The sequence below is a fragment of the Taudactylus pleione genome, unplaced genomic scaffold (assembly GCF_031769625.1).
Source record: "Taudactylus pleione unplaced genomic scaffold, aTauple2 ptg000912l, whole genome shotgun sequence".
Classification (NCBI taxonomy): domain Eukaryota; kingdom Metazoa; phylum Chordata; class Amphibia; order Anura; family Myobatrachidae; genus Taudactylus; species Taudactylus pleione.
Genome location: NW_028285313.1, coordinates 152,985 through 172,991, shown reverse-complemented (window position 1 = coordinate 172,991; position 20,007 = coordinate 152,985). Strand labels below are relative to the sequence as shown.

Below are 20,007 nucleotides of genomic sequence, written 5' to 3'. Positions count from 1 at the left end.
AACCCTTTCTGCGCACCAGACACTATGGGATGTAGTGGGTTAATGTTCTGCAGTCACATGATGCAAGGGATAATACATTCTTGTGTGTGCCAGTCACTGTGGAATGTAGTGGGTTAATGTTCTGCAGTCACGTGATGCTGGGGATAATAACCCCTTGTGTGCACCAGACACTGTGGAATGTAGTGGGTTAATGTGCAGTTGTCTGATGCCGGGGTAATAACCCCTTGTGTGCACAGATAGTGTGGGATGTGGTGAGTTAATGTTCTGCAATGATATGATGCTGGAGATAATAACCTCTTGTGTGCACCAGACACTGGGATGTAGTGGGTTAATGTTCTGCAATGACATGATGCTGGGGATTATAACCTCTTGTGTGCACCAGACACTGGGATGTAGTGGGTTAATGTTCTGCAATGACATGATGCTGGGGATAATAACCCCTTGTGTGCACCAGACACTGTGGGATGTAGTGGGTTAATGTTCTGCAATGACATGATGCTGGGGATAATAACCCCTTGTGTGCACCAGACACTGTGGGATGTAGTGGGTTAATGTTCTGCAATGACATGATGCTGGGGATTATAACCTCTTGTGTGCACCAGACACTGGGATGTAGTGGGTTAATGTTCTGCAATGACATGATGCTGGGGATAATAACCCCTTGTGTGCACCAGACACTGTGGGTTAATATTCTGCAGTCACATGATGTCAGCATAGTAACCCCTTGTGTGCAGCAGACACTGTGGGATGTAGTGGGTTAATATTCTGCAGTCACATTATGGCAGCTTAATAACCCCTTATTTGCAGTGTAGTGGGTTAATGTTCTGCAAACACATGGTGCCGGGGATAATAACCCTTTCTGCGCACCAGAGACTATGGGATGTAGTGGGTTAATGTTCTGCAGTCACATGATGCAAGGGATAATACATTCTTGTGTGTGCCAGTCACTGTGGGATGTGGTGGGTTAATGTTCTGCAGTCACGTGATGCTGGGGATAATAACCCCTTGTGTGCACCAGACACTGTGGGATGTAGTGGGTTAATGTTCTGCAGTCACGTGATGCTGGGGATAATAACCCCTTGTGTGCACCAGACACTGTGGGATGTAGTGGGTTAATGTTCTGCAATGACATGATGCTGGAGATAGTAACCCCTTGTGTGCAGCAGACACTGTGGGATGTAGTGGGTTAACATTCTGCAGTCACATTATGGCAGCTTAATAACCCCTTATTTGCAGTGTAGTGGGTTAATGTTCTGCAAACACATGGTGCCGGGGATAATAACCCTTTCTGCGCACCAGACACACTGGGATGTAGTGGGTTAATGTTCTGCAGTCACATGATGCAAGGGATAATACATTCTTGTGTGTGCCAGTCACTGTGGGATGTGGTGGGTTAATGTTCTGCAGTCACGTGATGCTGGGGATAATAACCCCTTGTGTGCACCAGACACTGTGGAATGTAGTGGGTTAATGTGCAGTTGTCTGATGCCGGGATAATAACCCCTAGTGTGCACAGAGAGTGTGGAATGTAGTGGGTTAATGTTCTGCAATGACATGATGCTGGGGATAATAACCCCTTGTGTGCACCAGACACTGGGATGTAGTGGGTTAATGTTCTGCAATGACATGATGCTGGGGATAATAACCCCTTGTGTGCACCAGACACTGTGGGATGTAGTGGGTTAATGTTCTGCAATGACATGATGCTGGAGATAGTAACCCCTTGTGTGCAGCAGACACTGTGGGATGTAGTGGGTTAATATTCTGCAGTCACATTATGGCAGCTTAATAACCCCTTATTTGCAGTGTAGTGGGTTAATGTTCTGCAAACACATGGTGCCGGGGATAATAATCCTTTCTGCGCACCAGAGACTATGGGATGTAGTGGGTTAATGTTCTGCAGTCACATGATGCTGGGGATAATAACCCATTGTGTGCACCAGACACTGTGGAATGTAGTGGGTTAATGTTCTGCAATGACATGATGCTGGGGATAATAACCCCTTGTGTGCACAGATAGTGTGGGATGTGGTGAGTTAATGTTCTGCAAAGACATAATGCTGGGGATAATAACCACTTGTATGCACAGATAGTGTGGGATGTGGTGGGTTAATGTGCAGTCATGTGATGCCGGGATGATAACCCTTTGTATGCTCAGATAGTGTGGGATGTGGTGGGTTAATGTTCTGCAGTCACATGATGCTGGGGATAATAACCCCTTGTGTGCACCAGACACTGTGGAATGTGGTGGGTTAATGTGCAGTCATGTGATGCCGGGATGATAACCCTTTGTATGCACAGATAGTGTGGGGTGTGGTGGGTAAATGGTCTGCAGTCCAATGATGACGGGGATAACGGGGATAACATAGAGAGTTAATGTTCTGCGGTCACATATTCTCCAGTTGTAGGCAGGACATGCTGGAACTTGTAGTCCCATGTACCTGGAGATCTCCATGTTGCATATGTCCCTGATGTTTTATCTCTCCGCTTACACAGGGTTCCGAGTTCCATGAGTATCTCCTGACTAAGCTGATCAATGCCGAATATGCTTGTTATAAAGCCGAAAAGTTTGCTAAACTGGAGGTAAGAGGTTGCGCTCTCCGGGGATGGTATCACACCTTGGACTAGATTGATTCTTGTTGTGCTTGAGACTGACATTTACACCGATAATATTAATTGCAAAACACGGCTGTCGTTTTACAACTGTTACCACAATGGGTTGGGTGAGGGCAAGCGTTCCCACCTTGAAAAGATGACGCTGACTGTTCCTGCCCCATGTTAGATGAGGGTGACTGTTGCCACCCTGGGTTAGATGAGGGTGGCTATTCACACACCAGGACAGGTGAGAGCAACTTTTCGTACCTCAGGGTTAGATGAGGGAGATTATTCCCACCTTCGGGTTAGATGACGACGACTGTTCCCACCTCGGGGTTAGATGAGATTGACTGTCCATACCATGGGTTAGATGAGGGTGACTGTCCCAACCATGGATTAGATGAGGGTGACTGTTTTCACCTTGTGTTAGATGAGGGTGACTGTTTCCACCATGGATTAGATGAGTGTGAATGTTCCCACCCCGGGTTAGATGAGGATTTCTGTTCCCACCTCGGGGTTAGATGAGATTGACTGTCCATACCATGGGTTAGATGAGAGTGACTGTCCCAACCATGAATTAGATGAGTGTGACTGTTCCCACCCCGGGTTAGATGAGGATGACTGTTCCCACCTTGAGTTAAATGATGAGAGCGACTGATCCCATGCTGGGTTAGATAAGAGCGACTATTCCCACCCTGGGTTAGATTAGAGCGACTGATCCCACCCCAGGTTAGGTAAGAGCGACTGTTCACACCCCAGGTTAGATGATGAGAGTGACTGATCCCACCCCAGGTTATATAATGAGAGTGACTGTTCCCACCCTGGGTTTGATAATGAGAGTGACTGTTATTACACTGGGTTAGATAAGGATGACTTTTCCCACTTCGGGGTTAGATGAGGATGACTGTTTCCACCATGGGTTAGATGAGAGCGACCGTTCTCATCTCGTGTTAGATAAGACCGTCTGTTGCCACCATAGGTTAGATAAGGATGACTGTTACCACCTTGTGTTAGATAAGGGTGACTGTTACCACCTTGTGTTAGATATGGCTGACTGTTCCCACCATGGGTTAGATGATGGGAGTGAGTGTTTCCACCCTTGGTTAGACGTGGGCGACTGTGCCCAGCCTGGGTTGGATGAGGGCGACTTTCCTCACCATGAGTTAGATGAGAGCGACTGTTCCCGCCCTTGTTTAGATGATGAGAGGGCATGTACCCAGCCTAGGTTAGATGATGAGGGCAACTGTTCCCACCCCGGATTAGATTAGGGTGACTGTTCCCACTCTGAGTTAGATAATGAGAGAGACTGCTCCCCTCCTGGGTTAGATGATGAGGGCGACTGTTCCCAACATGGGGTAGATGAGGGTGACTGTTGCCACCCTGGGTTAGATGAGGGTGGCTATTCACACACCAGGACAGGTGAGAGCAACTTTTCGTACCTCAGGGTTAGATGAGGGAGATTATTCCCACCTTCGGGTTAGATGACGACGACTGTTCCCACCTCGGGGTTAGATGAGATTGACTGTCCATACCATGGGTTAGATGAGGGTGACTGTCCCAACCATGGATTAGATGAGGGTGACTGTTTTCGCCTTGTGTTAGATGAGGGTGACTGTTTCCACCATGGATTAGATGAGTGTGACTGTTCCCACCCCGGGTTAGATGAGGATTTCTGTTCCCACCTCGGGGTTAGATGAGATTGACTGTCCATACCATGGGTTAGATGAGAGTGACTGTCCCAACCATGAATTAGATGAGTGTGACTGTTCCCACCCCGGGTTAGATGAGGATGACTGTTCCCACCTTGAGTTAAATGATGAGAGCGACTGATCCCATGCTGGGTTAGATAAGAGCGACTATTCCCACCCTGGGTTAGATTAGAGCGACTGATCCCACCCCAGGTTAGGTAAGAGCGACTGTTCACACCCCAGGTTAGATGATGAGAGTGACTGATCCCACCCCAGGTTATATAATGAGAGTGACTGTTCCCACCCTGGGTTTGATAATGAGAGTGACTGTTATTACACTGGGTTAGATAAGGATGACTTTTCCCACTTCGGGGTTAGATGAGGATGACTGTTTCCACCATGGGTTAGATGAGAGCGACCGTTCTCATCTCGTGTTAGATAAGACCGTCTGTTGCCACCATAGGTTAGATAAGGGTGACTGTTACCACCTTGTGTTAGATAAGGGTGACTGTTACCACCTTGTGTTAGATATGGCTGACTGTTCCCACCATGGGTTAGATGATGGGAGTGAGTGTTTCCACCCTTGGTTAGACGTGGGCGACTGTGCCCAGCCTGGGTTGGATGAGGGCGACTTTCCTCACCATGAGTTAGATGAGAGCGACTGTTCCCGCCCTTGTTTAGATGATGAGAGGGCATGTACCCAGCCTAGGTTAGATGATGAGGGCAACTGTTCCCACCCCGGATTAGATTAGGGTGACTGTTCCCACTCTGAGTTAGATAATGAGAGAGACTGCTCCCCTCCTGGGTTAGATGATGAGGGCGACTGTTCCCACCATGGGGTAGATGAGGGTGACTGTTGCCACCCTGGGTTAGATGAGGGTGGCTATTCACACACCAGGACAGGTGAGAGCAACTTTTCGTACCTCAGGGTTAGATGAGGGAGATTATTCCCACCTTCGGGTTAGATGACGACGACTGTTCCCACCTCGGGGTTAGATGAGATTGACTGTCCATACCATGGGTTAGATGAGGGTGACTGTCCCAACCATGGATTAGATGAGGGTGACTGTTTTCGCCTTGTGTTAGATGAGGGTGACTGTTTCCACCATGGATTAGATGAGTGTGACTGTTCCCACCCCGGGTTAGATGAGGATTTCTGTTCCCACCTCCGGGTTAGATGAGATTGACTGTCCATACCATGGGTTAGATGAGAGTGACTGTCCCAACCATGAATTAGATGAGTGTGACTGTTCCCACCCCGGGTTAGATGAGGATGACTGTTCCCACCTTGAGTTAAATGATGAGAGCGACTGATCCCATGCTGGGTTAGATAAGAGCGACTATTCCCACCCTGGGTTAGATTAGAGCGACTGATCCCACCCCAGGTTAGGTAAAAGCGACTGTTCACACCCCAGGTTAGATGATGAGAGTGACTGATCCCACCCCAGGTTATATAATGAGAGTGACTGTTCCCACCCTGGGTTTGATAATGAGAGTGACTGTTATTACACTGGGTTAGATAAGGATGACTTTTCCCACTTCGGGGTTAGATGAGGATGACTGTTTCCACCATGGGTTAGATGAGAGCGACCGTTCTCATCTCGTGTTAGATAAGACCGTCTGTTGCCACCATAGGTTAGATAAGGGTGACTGTTACCACCTTGTGTTAGATAAGGGTGACTGTTACCACCTTGTGTTAGATATGGCTGACTGTTCCCACCATGGGTTAGATGATGGGAGTGAGTGTTTCCACCCTTGGTTAGACGTGGGCGACTGTGCCCAGCCTGGGTTGGATGAGGGCGACTTTCCTCACCATGAGTTAGATGAGAGCGACTGTTCCCGCCCTTGTTTAGATGATGAGAGGGCATGTACCCAGCCTAGGTTAGATAATGAGGGCAACTGTTCCCACCCCGGATTAGATTAGGGTGACTGTTCCCACTCTGAGTTAGATAATGAGAGAGACTGCTCCCCTCCTGGGTTAGATGATGAGGGCGACTGTTCCCACCATGGGGTAGATGAGGGTGACTGTTCCCACCTTGGGTTAGATGAGGACGACCGTTCCCACCCCAGGCTAGATGAGGGCGACTGGCCCCACCCCAGGTTAGATTAGGGCGGCGGTTTCCATCATGGGTTAGATAAAGGCGACTGTCACCCCAGGTTTCGATAAAGGTGACATAGTCTTTGTGTTGTGGCCACAAGTACTGCCTGTGGTTAGAATAAGGTAAATCGTAGTTCTGTCCATTTATTAATCTCCATTACCACCCCCAGGAGCGCACACGTGCAGCACTACTGGAGACCCTGTATGAGGAGCTTCACATTAACAGCCAGTCCATGATGGGCCTCTGTGGCGATGATGACAAGATGGAGAATGGAGGTGGCGGTGGAGGGGGCTTCTTTGAATCTTTTAAGGTGAGATACAACAATATTATGGCGATGAGCATTTTCCTGCAGTCCTATCTATAGATGTTGCAATGATCCTCAATATGAGCTTTACATATAGATAGCTTAGGTGAGGTTACACTTGCAGACCAGATGGTGATCGGCCGGTGGTCACAGACAGGATTTGGTGAGCACTAATGAGACCTGAGTTCAGTTGTGATGGGAGGGTGAGGATAGGAGGGACCAGTGACTGATGATTCTCAGGATGACCTGAGACTTTACCAATGGAACCCCAAAACTGTACACTTAGGACATTATATGCGACTGACAGTTGATTGGATGGTGGAGAAAATCCTTGGCAGGGGCCATTTACCAGGGTCTACTGAGAGGGGCCAACGTGTGAGGGGGATTATGAGCAGGACCCGTGGATGTCCATCTTTGATCCATCTCATCTCTATGCGATCAATACAAGTAGTGACTAGTGACACCTGATGGCTGGAAGATGGTACTGCATCTATGAACCTGCACTATTTGTATACACAATATTAAGATTAGACGTCATTGGTTTCTCAGCTTTTCTCTGTATCAAAACAGGATATACTGTAACTGATATAAATATTTCTACTATCCGTATAAGTTACAGTGGGTAGTGCGTTACTCATAGGTGATTAGTGGGTGCGAGCACACTGCAACAATGCAAATACACAATACAACACCGAACTTCTCAATCGCAATAAGTTCAGCCTGGTAACCGCAAGACGTTCGGGGCATAGCGTCTGGCAGGGTCATGTGACCACAGAGACCCGAACTACCTTATATATAGGATACTAGCTGAAGTTCCCGGCATTGACCGGGTTTAAATCTTCAAGTTATTAAGTTTTATTATGTGATGTCGTCAAAATCCATCCAGTGGAAGGCCCAGAACAGGCCCCCTGGGTCAAAGTTCTGTTTGGTGCACTCCGCTGTGAAGTTCGATCGCGACCCCAACTATTCCATTAGGCATCCCAGACCAATTTCCACCCTTATGTGAAGTTTTCATCCAAATCCATCCAGTGGAAGGCCCAGAATAGGATCCCCGAGTCAAAGTTCTCCCCAGCGTCCCTCGGTCAAAGTTCTGCCAAGGGTAAACCAACAGGAGGTCTCCCCAGGACCTCAACCCCCGAGTATGTCTTCTGGGATCCAGTGTTACCACTCTGTGAACTTTTCGACCAAATCCATCAAGTAAAAGGCCCAGAACAGGCTCCACGGGTCAAAGTTCTGCCCAGCGTACACCAACGGGAGATCCGACCGGGACCTTAACCCCCTAGTATGTTTTCTGGGATCCAAAGATACCACTCTGTGAAATTTTCGTCCAAATTATGTTATGTCGTCCAAACCCATCCAGTGGAAGGCCCTGGGTCGAAGTTCTGCTCAGCGCATTTCGCTGTGAGGTCCGTCCGGGACCCCAAACACTCCATTAGATATCCCAGACCAATTGCCACCCCTCTGTAAAGTTTTCATCCAAATCCATCCAGTGGAAGCCCCAGGAGCAGGCTCCCTCGGTCAAAGTTCTGCCTTGCGTAAAGCAACAGAAGGTCCGACCAGGACCCCAGCCCCCTAGTATGTCATCTGGGATCCAATGCTACCATTCTGTGAAGTTTGCGTCCAAATACATCCAGTGGAAGGATCAGAACAGGCTCCCCTGTTCAAAGTTCTGCCCAGCCTACACCTAAGGATAGGTCCGACCAGCATCTCAACCCCCCCTAACACCTGGCCAAAATCCAACTGGATCACCTCGCGTTGGTTTCATCCCAATCGATGCAGTGGTGTCCGAATACATAACCGTACAGACAGAGAAACAACTAAACAAACAGACCAATGAATTTTATATATAAGATAAAGGATTTGTCCTTCTGACGGGAGAGGTCACTAGATGCTGTGCTCATCCCCCTGGGCTGCGCACATGACACAGTGTAACCAGTATGCATGTAGCTGTGTACCCCACGGATCGCTATGGGGGTCACCTCTGTTCCCTCTGTCTTTGCAGCGAGTCATCAGGAGCCGCAGTCAGTCCATGGACGCGATGGGGCTCAGCAGCAAGAAGCAACACACCGTGTCCACCAGCCACAGCGGCAGCTTCGGACACAACCCAGATCTGCCCAAGCTGCCCGGGATAGTAAGTATTACTGGCACCCCGATTTATAGACTGATTATAGGTCACCGAGAGGTGGCGTGGCCGCAAATCTCGTCATCCTTAAAGTGTAATATAATCCAGGCCAGACGGGGGTGCGGGGAGCGTCCATACCAGAGAGTAATAGCCACGGGGGATGTGGGGCCCTACCAGATTGGTCTCTCTGTACCAGGCATGTGTGGGGAGAGTCTGCAGTAGAGGTGTATTGGGCCCTTTGTGTTCCCCAGTTATAGTAACATCTCACTCCCCTGATGATGTGTAATGCTGAGTGTGCTTCAGTTACTGTAACTCACTTTTATAGTAGAAATGTATTATGTATTTCTTTCCGAATGAATCAGCGCTGATTTATGAATGAAGGAAATGATCCTGTCTTAGGAAAATGCAGAACGGACATAAAAACTCTGTTTTCTTAAAGCTCAGAGAAAAATGACTTTGGGCGGCACAAACGTTGGCTGGAGCTGAAAGCATCTAGTAGACTGTAGCGTAACCCTGTGCAGCCGCTTCACCAAAGAGATTATAAAGGACGTTTTCAGATTCCTCCGTGCGTAAGGCGGACCCCACTCAGCCCCATGTCTCGGGGTGCCCATTGCGCCTCATTCCCAGTCGGACGCATCTAAGGGCGCTTTTTCCATTCGGCCAGGGCAGCTCTGCTTACTACCTTATGCTGAGGCGAGTATCCGCCCATCCATGGCCATTATCCGTCTGTCCGCATGCCACAAACCACGATACGCCCACGAGATGCATCAATTCCGTACGTCCGCACGGTTACTGCCAACAAACACCCATCTGACGCAGAGAGCGATCCGTTCCCCGATAATACGGCGCACTTGCAGCCTGCGAATGCTTTACGCAGCGCATGCGCAGTTCGCAGAGATCCATCAGGCCCATAATTAGCCCCATTAGAGCCAGATCGCATTACTCAGAACACCGCATCCCTTGTGGGACCATTAAGGGCATGATTATCTAGGGGGGAGCCCAGGAATGTTCTTCTGAGGGCAGCCATAGACCATAGTAAAGGGGAGTCATACCGTAGTGGGGCCTAGCGGGCATTCTTAGATTGGTAGGCACCATGGAGGGCAGTCATGTACTAGCCAGGGGATCGGAGGACTTGGGCATATACTCTGCCATTATTCTGGAGCTGTTATTAACCATTTCTAACTGCAGACAGACCATTCTGTGCATGACCTGTATTTTCTCTCTCTTTTCTCTCCTGTCGTTACTCTTTGCCCTCCCCCCCTCATATCTGGTCTTGTTTTCCTGACATTTGGTCATTACCAAACCCTGGTTTCCTCTCGTCTCGTAACATCGCAACGTTTCTCTCTCCGTCTCTTTTCTGCCCCCTTATATCTCTGTGTTCTGCCCCTGGTGTGGTGCCCCTTCCTCACCGCCCTCATGTCTCCGTGCCACGCTCCCTTCTGCTTGCTAGTCATTGCTTGTGCCAGGCAAAGCTACCGGTCGGCATGGACGGCGCGGAAGTGCCATAGGCATAGGAACCATAGAAGAGGTGGATGTTTTCTCCTGCTTTGCATGATGAGGTTACTGGACCGGCGAGGAAGCGATGGTGTTGGGATTTGTAATGGGATAAATTATTCTCAGGGTCCATGGTGACACACATGGCGGGAAGTGTGTTGTATTCTGTGTACTTTATACAGTGCCTGTACTTGCTGGGACTTGTGGTTCTACATCAGCTAGAGAGCCACATGTATACTTCAAACAGCATAAATCTGGTGCTTTTATAACTACTCAGGAGGGTAAATGCGTCTGTCCTGGAGGGTGCGGGCAGAGTGTTTGTGTGTACTACATATATAACCGTTGCCATTGGTGGTGTGGTATATACAGTGTGTATGACTTGGGGTCTGATTCAGAGCCGGACGCTATTTGCGCTCGCTCGTTCAGAAAAAGGGGCTGGCTATTTAAATTGACCGTTCGCTCTTTGGGGTCTGTTGACGCCTCTATGTCTGAACGAGCGAATAAAACATGCGGTCGTTATTTTGAAAAAAACGCCCCCCTGGCCGCTCGCATCCTACGTCATCTCCGCTATTTATTAGATTAATCGAGTACATCGAAAGGCGTCTGAACTGCTCGCTATTCTTGTGGTTGGATTTTCCTACCGCAATCATGCGAGCAGTTCTGGCTAAGAGACAACCAAGTGACGTGGTCAATGATGCTGCTTTGTTAATTATGCACACCCTTAAAACGCCCGTTTTGACCTTTAGGCACGCCTGCGTTCTGATCTCCACTCCCCGTTTTCAAGCACCTTCCCCTGCTACCACCCACATACGCCTCCTCCTGTCACTCAAATTAGCAGGCATTCGCTATATTGCGAGCACACGATTTTTGGCCGCACTGACTGGTTCGCGCATGCGTACTAAAACCCATGCGCAGATGTGCGAACATCGCTCGGAACGAACGAGCGGCCGTTTACGAGCGGCTCTGAATGAGCTCCTTGGTTCCTAATTTGGGTCCCACAACACGTAAGCTGGCATATTCATGATATTAGAGTTTCCTCTCTACACGGGGTTCCCCCCTAGCCTGTAAGTCTGACGTCATCTGTACACAGATATCTCCATAGCAGTATACAGTATACCACCCACTATCAGGACGTTAGTAGCGTAATATATATGTATATATATATATAAAATATAGCCCATAGTATTTCATAGTGGGGGGAGGTTGATATGTCTGTATTAGACAGTAGACTGCAGATTAGTAGTTGGAGAAGCGTTAGAATCATGATGTCACATTAAAGCAATGAAATATTTTCCAGTCGCTGATTGTACCAGGGAAGAGTCCGACAAGGAAGAAGTCTGGGCCCTTCAGCTCGAGGCGGAGCAGCGCCATTGGGATAGAGAACATTCAGGAGGTCCAGGAGAAGAGGTGAGACTGCCAGGCAGCCGTGTGGTTTTCCATGTGCGCACAGCGTGAGCGCCTAAGCGGTATCTGCCATCGTGCACGGCGAGGAGCGGGGCGGAAATCTCCCGATAGAAGCAGAATATGACACAGCTGCCCCTATTGTGGTCTGCGGTCTTTAGAAATAGACCCCAGGACTTTTCTACAGCCTATGACAAGAAATAGTCCCTCAGGACTTTTCTACAGCCTATGACAAGTCTCATTTCCTCACCCTCGTATCTGTAGCATCTCCTCAGCCAATCGTGCGACCTACGCCGCCTCCTTCAGCTCGGCACATGAGGAATCAGGATTTGTGGAGCAAGGTTATTGTAGTGAGATAATCAGGTGGTGAGGGTGCATTTCCTGGTGCCAATCCTGTGCCAATATTTAATGTAGATGTCACACCCGATCTTAAGATTAAGATAAGAGTTCTGTTGACCTAATAAGAACCAACCAGACATGAGGGCGACGGTATTGTGATAGCTGACGTCAATCAGAAACAAGACTTAGGACATACGTATCGGCGCTCTAGAGCAGGCTACGACCTATTCAGTGACGAGGAAGATGGACCCCATAGCAGCTGCACCCTTGCACTTATGGTAGTAACGCCCGTAGCTCTATCCTACTACAGAATTCTCTTTTTGTTCCACTAGTTAAATGATTCAGCAATTTCCTATATATGGTATGATATAGGGGACATTGGTTCTCAGACTCACTGGGTGTGTTTTTTGTGTGTGTGTTTGTAAATGGCCCGTGGAAGGCTGAGGACCTTTGTCTCTATGCCGCGCGGTATCAGCTCGCCAGGAGTGGTTCCTGTCATGTTTTACAGAGAAAGCCCCACCGGCCCTCAGAAGACCCCGGACAGCGGCAATGCCTCTCAGGAGCCAAAGTCGGAGAATTCCTCCAATCACAGCTCCCCGGAGATGCCCACCACTAAGAACAGGTACAGGCCAGTGCGCGCCGTCTCTCCCGCGCCATGCTGCCCTACTGGAAGCGCACTTGGGTAACCACAACTTTGTCTTTCAGGACGGAATCCGGTACCAGGCCGGAGGCTCATAAAGACTTCTCCCGCTCATCGTCCAGCGCCAGCAGCTTCGCCAGCGTGGTGGAAGAGAACGAGTTGTTGGACGAGGAAGACACAGGGATGGTAATAGCATCGTCTGACTTATCTCACATAATTATGGAGACTCCGCACAATTAGGCTCCCCGGTGATCTGTAGTCCTGTAACGAGGGGTCATTGGTGATATATGTGTTTTATTTGCCAGGACAGCGCCTCCTCGTCAGGAACCCCCCATAAGCGGGACTCATTCATATACAGCACCTGGCTGGAGGACAGTACGAGCAGTGTCAGCACTGCCAGCGGGGGAAGCACATCAGGTACCTGGCTAGGGGCTCATTAGCGCTGCTCTATCCCTGTTCCCAGTAGCTCTTCTCTGTTCTCAGTAGCTGTTCCCAATAGCTATTCTCTGTTCTCAGTAGCTGTTCCCAGTAGCTCTTCACTGTTCTCATTAGCTGTACCAGTAGCGCCTCGCTCTTCTCTTTTCTCAGTAGCTATTCCCAGTAGCTCTTCACTGTTCTCTTCAGCTGTTCCAGTAGTGCCTCGCTCTTCTCTGTTCTCAGTAGCTCTTCACTCTTTTCTGTACTCAGTAGCTGTTTCCAGTAGCGCCTCGCTCTTCTCTGTTCTCATTAGCTCTTCTCTGTTCCCAGTAGCTCTTCTCTGTTCTCAATAGCTGTTCCCAGTAGCTCTTCTCTGTTCTCAATAGCTGTTCCCAGTAGCTCTTCAGCAATGCCAGCGGAGAAAGTACATCAGGTACCTGGCCAGGGTCTCATTAGTGCTGCACTGTTCCTGTTTCCAGTAGTTCTTTGCTGTTCTTTGTTCTCAGTAGCTGTTCCCAGTAGCTCTTCGCTCTTCTCTGTTCTCATTAGCTCTTCTCTGTTCTCAGTAGCTGTTCCCAGTAGCTCTTCGCTCTTCTCTGTTCTCAGTAGCTGTTCCCAGTAGCTCTTCGCTCTTCTCTGTTCTCAGTAGCTGTTTCCAGTAGCGCCTCGCTCTTCTCTGTTCTCATTAGCTCTTCTCTGTTCCCAGTAGCTCTTCTCTGTTCTCAATAGGTGTTCCCAGTAGCTCTTTGCTCTTCTCTGTTCCCAGTAGCTCTTCTCTGTTCTCAATAGCTGTTCCCAGTAGCTCTTCAGCAATGCCAGCGGAGAAAGTACATCAGGTACCTGGCCAGAGTCTCATTAGTGCTGCACTGTTCCTGTTCCCAGTAGCTCTTCGCTCTTCTCTGTTCTCATTAGCTGTTCCCAGTAGCTCTTCGCTCTTCTCTGTTCTCAGTAGCTGTTCCCAGTAGCGCCTCGCTCTTCTCTGTTCTCAGTAGCTGTTCCCAGTAGCACCTTGCTCTTCTCTGTTCTCATTAGCTCTTCTCTGTTCTCAGTAGCTGTTCCCAGTAGCTCTTCTCTGTTCTCAGTAGCTGTTCCCAGTAGCTCTTCACTCTTCTCTGTTCTCAGTAGCTGTTCCCAGTAGCACCTCGCTCTTCTCTGTTCTCATTAGCTCTCCTCAGTAGCAGTTCCCAGTAGCACCTCGCTCTTCTCTGTTCTCATTAGCTCTTCTCTGTTCTCAGTGCTGTTCCCAGTAGCTCTTCGCTCTTCTCTGTTCTCAGTAGCTGTTTCCAGTAGCGCCTCGCTCTTCTCTGTTCTCATTACCTCTTCTCTGTTCCCAGTAGCTCTTCTCTGTTCTCAATAGGTGTTCCAAGTAGCTCTTTGCTCTTCTCTGTTCCCAGTAGCTCTTCTCTGTTCTCAATAGCTGTTCCCAGTAGCTCTTCAGCAATGCCAGCGGAGAAAGTACATCAGGTACCTGGCCAGAGTCTCATTAGTGCTGCACTGTTCCTGTTTCCAGTAGTTCTTCGCTGTTCTTTGTTCTCAGTAGCTGTTCCCAGTAGCTCTTCGCTGTTCTCATTAGCTTCTCCCAGTAGCTCTTCGCTCTTCTCTGTTCTCAGTAGCTGTTCCCAGTAGCGCCTCGCTCTTCTCTGTTCTCAGTAGCTGTTCCCAATAGCACCTCGCTCTTCTCTGTTCTCATTAGCTCTTCTCTGTTCTCAGTAGCTGTTCCCAGTAGCTCTTCTCTGTTCTCAGTAGCTGTTCCCAGTAGCTCTTCACTCTTCTCTGTTCTCAGTAGCTGTTCCCAGTAGCACCTCGCTCTTCTCTCTTCTCATTAGCTCTCCTCAGTAGCAGTTCCCAGTAGCACCTCGCTCTTCTCTGTTCTCATTAGCTCTTCTCTGTTCTTAGTGCTGTTCCCAGTAGCTCTTTGCTCTTCTCTATTCTCAGTAGCCCTTCTCAGTAGCTCTTCAGCACAGTCTGCCAGCGGAGGAAGTACATGAGGTACCTGGCCAGGGTCTCATTAGTGCTGCTCTGTTCCTGTTTCCAGTAGCTCTTCGTTGTTCTCTGTTCTCAGTATTTGTTCCCAGAAGATCTTTGCTGTTCACAGTAGCTCTTCTTTGTTCTCAGTAGCCCTTCTCTGTTCTCAGTAGCCCCTCTCTGTTCTCTGTGGCCCTTCTCAGTAGCTCTTCAGCACTGCCAGCAGAGGAACTACATCAGGTACCAGGCAAGGGTCTCATTAGCACTGCTCTGTTCCTGTTTCCAGTAGCTCTTCGCTCTTCTCTGCTCTCAGTAGCTGTTCCCTGTAGCTCTTCACTCTTCTCTGTTCTCAGTAGTTGTTCTCAGTAGCTCTTCTCTGTATGAGCAGCATCAGCACTGCCAGCGGGGGAAGTACATCAGGTACCTGGCCAGGGGCTCATTAGCGCTGTTCTGTCCCTGTTCCCAGTAGCTCTTTGCTTTTCTCTATTCTCAGTAGATGTTCCCAGTAGCTCTTCAGTTTTCTCTGTTCGCAGTACCTCTTCCCAGTTCTCAGTAGTTGTTCTCTGTACACAGTAGCTGTTCCCAGTAGCTCTTTTCTATTCTCAGTAGCTCTTCTCTGTTCTCATTAACTCTTCCCAGTTCTCAGTAGTTGTTCTCTGTACACAGTAGCTGTGCTCAGTAGCTCTTTGCTCTTTTCTGTCCTCAGTAGCCCTTCTCTGTTCTCAGTAGCTCTTCAGCACTGCCAGCGGAGGAAGTACAGTCAGGTACCTGACCAGGGTCTCATTAGGGATGCTCTGTTCCTGTTCCCAGTAACTCTTCTGTCTTCTCTGTTCTCAGTATTTGATTCCAGTAGCTCTTCGCAGTTCTCAGGAGTTGTTCCCAGTAGCTCTGTTCCCAGTAGCTCTGTTCTCAGTAGCTCTGTTCCCAGTAGCTCTGTTCTCAGTAGCTCTTCTGTTCTCAGGAGTTGTTCCTATTAGCTCTGTTCTCAGTAGCTCTTCTGTTCTCAGTAGCTCTTCTGTTCTCAGTAGCTCTGTTCTCAGTAGCTCTTCTGTTCTCAGTAGCTCTGTTCTCAGTAGCTCTTCTGTTCTCAGGAGTTGTTCCTATTAGCTCTGTTCTCAGTAGCTCTTCTGTTCTCAGTAGCTCTTATGTTCTCAGTAGCTCTATTCTCAGTAGCTCTTCTGTTCTCAGTAGCTCTGTTCTCAGTAGCTCTTCTGTTCTCAGTAGCTCTGTTCTCAGTAGCTCTTCTGTTCTCAGTAGCTCTGTTCCCAGTAGCTCTGTTCCCAGTAGCTCTGTTCTCAGTAGCTCTTCTGTTCTCAGTAGCTCTTCTGTTCTCAGTAGCTCTTCTGTTCTCAGTAGCTCTGTTCTCAGTAGCTCTTCTGTTCTCAGTAGCTCTTCTGTTCTCAGTAGCTCTTCTGTTCTCAGTAGCTCTTCTGTTCTCAGTAGCTCTTCTGTTCTCAGTAGCTGTTCCTATTAGCTCTTTGCTCTACTCCGTTCTCAGCAGTTGTTCTGAGTAACGCCTCTGTTATCAGTAGTTCCTTCTTATTAGTTGTAATTCTTTGTACCCAGTTGCTCCCAGTAGCGTTCCCTGCTGTTGTTGAATCTGCTCCTAGTAACTCTATTCAGGGGAGAACTGAAAACCTTCTGGTTTAGTTTACATACAAGTACATAGAAAGTTCTCCCCAGTTTTACTAGTCTGAGGCTCCTTCCTTTCTGTTCTTCTCCCTGATACTTTCTGGGCTCCTCCAGCTAGTGGCACATTGTACAGTGTAACAGGTTCTAGGGCAGAGAAGATCAAAGCTTTAACCCCTTATATATGGTATCTCTGACCCAAGATCTGCCCCCGGACAGCTGCTAGCGCTAAGACTATGATGAATCTTTTCATGTGACCAGCAGCACAGTCAGACGCAGAAATGGGGCGGCACAGTCAGACGCAGTTATGGGGCGGCACAGTCAGACGCAGTTATGGGGCGGCACAGTCAGGCGCAGTTATGGGGCGGCACAGTCAGACGCAGTTATGGGGCGGCACAGTCAGGCGCAGTTATGGGGCGGCGCAGTTATGGGGCGGCACAGTCAGACGCAGATATGGGACCGCGCAGTCAGGCGCAGTTATGGGGCGGCACAGTCAGGCGCAGTTATGGGGCGGCACAGTCAGACGCAGATATGGGACCGCGCAGTCAGACGCAGTTATGGGGAGGCACAGTCAGGCGCAGTTATGGGGCGGCACAGTCAGACGCAGATATGGGACCGCGCAGTCAGACGCAGTTAGGGGGCGGCACAGTCAGACGCAGTTAGGGGGCGGCACAGTCAGACGCAGTTATGGGGCGGCCCAGTCAGACGCAGTTATGGGGCGGCCCAGTCAGATGCAGTTATGGGGCGGCACAGTCAGACGCAGTTATGGGGCGGCACAGTCAGGCGCAGTTATGGGGCGGCCCAGTCACACGCATTTAGGGGGCGGCACAGTCAGACACAGTTATGGGGCGGCACAGTCAGACGCAGTTAGGGGGCGGCACAGACTCACGCATTTAGGGGGCGGCACAGTCAGACGCAGTTAGGGGGCGGCACAGTCAGACGCAGTTGTGGGGCGGCACAGTCAGACGCAGTTGTGGGGCGGCACAGTCAGACGCAGTTGTGGGGCGGCACAGTCAGACGCAGTTGTGGGGCGGCACAGTCAGACGCAGTTGTGGGGCGGCACAGTCAGGCGCAGTTGTGGGGCGGCACAGTCAGGCGCAGTTGTGGGGCGGCACAGTCAGGCGCAGTTGTGGGGTGGTGCAGTCAGGCGCAGTTGTGGGGTGGGGCAGTCAGACGCAGTTAGGGGGCGGCACAGTCAGACGCGGTTAGGGGGCGGTGCAGTCAGACGCGGTTAGGGGGCGGCACAGTCAGACGCGGTTAGGGGGCGGCGCAGTCAGACGCGGTTAGGGGGCGGCGCAGTTAAGGGGCGGCACAGTCAGACGCAGTTAGGAGGCGGCACAGTCAGACGCAGTTATGGGGCAGACCCGTGTGAATGCTCCCTATGAGTTTACCTTTGTGTTTAGCCGACAGGGGCTGATCAGAGGTGGACGCTATATTATTTGTGGCTGCGTCTTTGTGCGCAGCGGTACTGCGAATATATGCACCATTGATTTCCTGGGCAACCCTACGGCGCTACGATTGGCGGCCAATGCAACTACATACACAGACGCTTGCTATGACACACCCATGTCTCACTAGCCACGCCCCGTTACTTCCCATAAACGTACATTGACTGTCAATCAGTCTGCGTCCAAATTCTCACTACATCCGCCATTGGTAGCCCATCGCGGAGCATACGCTCAACTGCGCAAACATCGATAGTGTCCACCTATGAATCACGCCCAAAGTGATCTAGGTAACCCGTATGTGACTGTAGTAAGTTACCGGTATAATTACTCGCCACATCCTGTATGCAGCCTCCGTCATGTGGTTCTTCCATGTTCTGTGATGCAGGGTTTCCGCGCTCCCCGCAACCAGATGTCCGGAAATTAGGTGGGGACCCCGCTTATCCCGAGATTAAAATCCAACTGGAGGAAACAGAACCCAGCACAAACGCTCAGGTGAGAGGTGGGCAGGCTGGCGCTGTGCCCGATGCCATCTCAGTGATTGTATATTAATGGTCTGTGACCACGTGTTGTGTCTTCTCTTCCATGTCACCCCTGTTCTGTGTGTACAATGCCTGCTCAGAACTGCTAGCCCTCACGTCAGGTCTTGGTGGATGTCTCCGTCTGTGCAGGTCAGCACTCTCTGTGATTCTGTGACTGTCTCTCCTGGTGTCATATGAAGGTTTATTCTGTGTTCCCTGTATCCTGTCCTCTCACGTTCTGTCCTGAACCAAAGGCTTCTCCAACAGCACCGGATTTCATTCTGTTCACATTTATTTATTTTGTCATCTGTGCACCCCACTGCCAAACCTTCATCCTCTGTCCCACGCTACACTCACTCCCCCACGCTACTTATCCTCTGTCCCATGCTACACTCACTCCCACACGCTACTTATCCTCTGTCCCAGGCTACACTCACTTTCCCACGCTACTTATCCTCTGTCCCACGCTACACTCACTCTCCCACGCTACTTATCCTCTGTCCCATGCTACACTCACTCCCCCACGCTACTTATCCTCTGTCCCACGCTACACTCACTCTCCCACGCTACTTATCCTCTGTCCCATGCTACACTCACTACCCCACGCTACTCATCCTCTGTCCCACGCTACACTCGCTACCCCACGCTACTTATCCTCTGTCCCACGCTGCACTCACTACCCCACGCTACTCGTCCTCTGTTCCACGCCACACTCACTCCCCCCGCTACTCATCCTCTGTCCCATGCTACACTCACTCCCCCACGCTACTTATCCTCTGTCCCATGCTACACTCACTCCCCCACGCTACTCATCCTCTGTCCCATGCTACACTCACTCCCCCACGCTACTTATCCTCTGTCCCATGCTACACTCACTCCCCCACGCTACTCATCCTCTGTCCCATGCTACACTCACTCCCCCACGCTACTTATCCTTTGTCCCACGCTACACTCACTCCCCCACGCTACTTATCCTCTGTCCCACGCTACACTCACTCTCCCACGCTACTTATCCTGTGTCCCACGCTACACTCACTCCCCCACGCTACTTATCCTCTGTCCCACGCTACTCACTCCCACACGCTACTTATCCTCTGTCCCACGCTACACTCACTCTCCCACGCTACTTATCCTCTGTCCCACGCTACACTCACTCCCACACGCTACTTATCCTCTGTCCCACGCTACACTCACTCCCCCACGCTACTTATCCTCTGTCGCACGCTACACTCACTCTCCCACGCTACTTACTCCCACACGCTACTTATCCTCTGTCCCACGCTACTCACTCCCACACGCTACTTATCCTCTGTCCCACGCTACACTCACTCCCCCACGCTACTTATCC

The 20,007-nt window shown here is 50.1% G+C and overlaps 1 protein-coding gene across 13 annotated transcripts in view; it reads left to right on the top strand.

The window, feature by feature from the left end:
- Positions 1-20,007, top strand: part of RAP1GAP (RAP1 GTPase activating protein) — a 269,542-nt gene that overhangs the window by 247,571 nt on the left and 1,964 nt on the right. For 9 of the 13 annotated variants that reach the window (XM_088459482.1, XM_088459487.1, XM_088459489.1 and 6 more), the window contains 9 exons: positions 2,497-2,583; positions 6,552-6,692; positions 8,689-8,817; positions 10,259-10,336; positions 11,600-11,709; positions 12,482-12,664; positions 12,748-12,868; positions 12,988-13,099; positions 18,527-18,633. In XM_088459482.1, the coding sequence (XP_088315608.1) occupies positions 2,497-2,583; positions 6,552-6,692; positions 8,689-8,817; positions 10,259-10,336; positions 11,600-11,709; positions 12,482-12,664; positions 12,748-12,868; positions 12,988-13,099; positions 18,527-18,633 (1,068 nt within the window). Of the gene's footprint in view, positions 1-2,496; positions 2,584-6,551; positions 6,693-8,688; positions 8,818-10,258; positions 10,337-11,599; positions 11,710-12,481; positions 12,665-12,747; positions 12,869-12,987; positions 13,100-18,526; positions 18,634-18,760; positions 18,810-20,007 lie in introns of all 13 variants that reach the window. The other 4 variants (XM_088459478.1, XM_088459479.1, XM_088459483.1 and 1 more) reach the window with 4 other exon arrangements.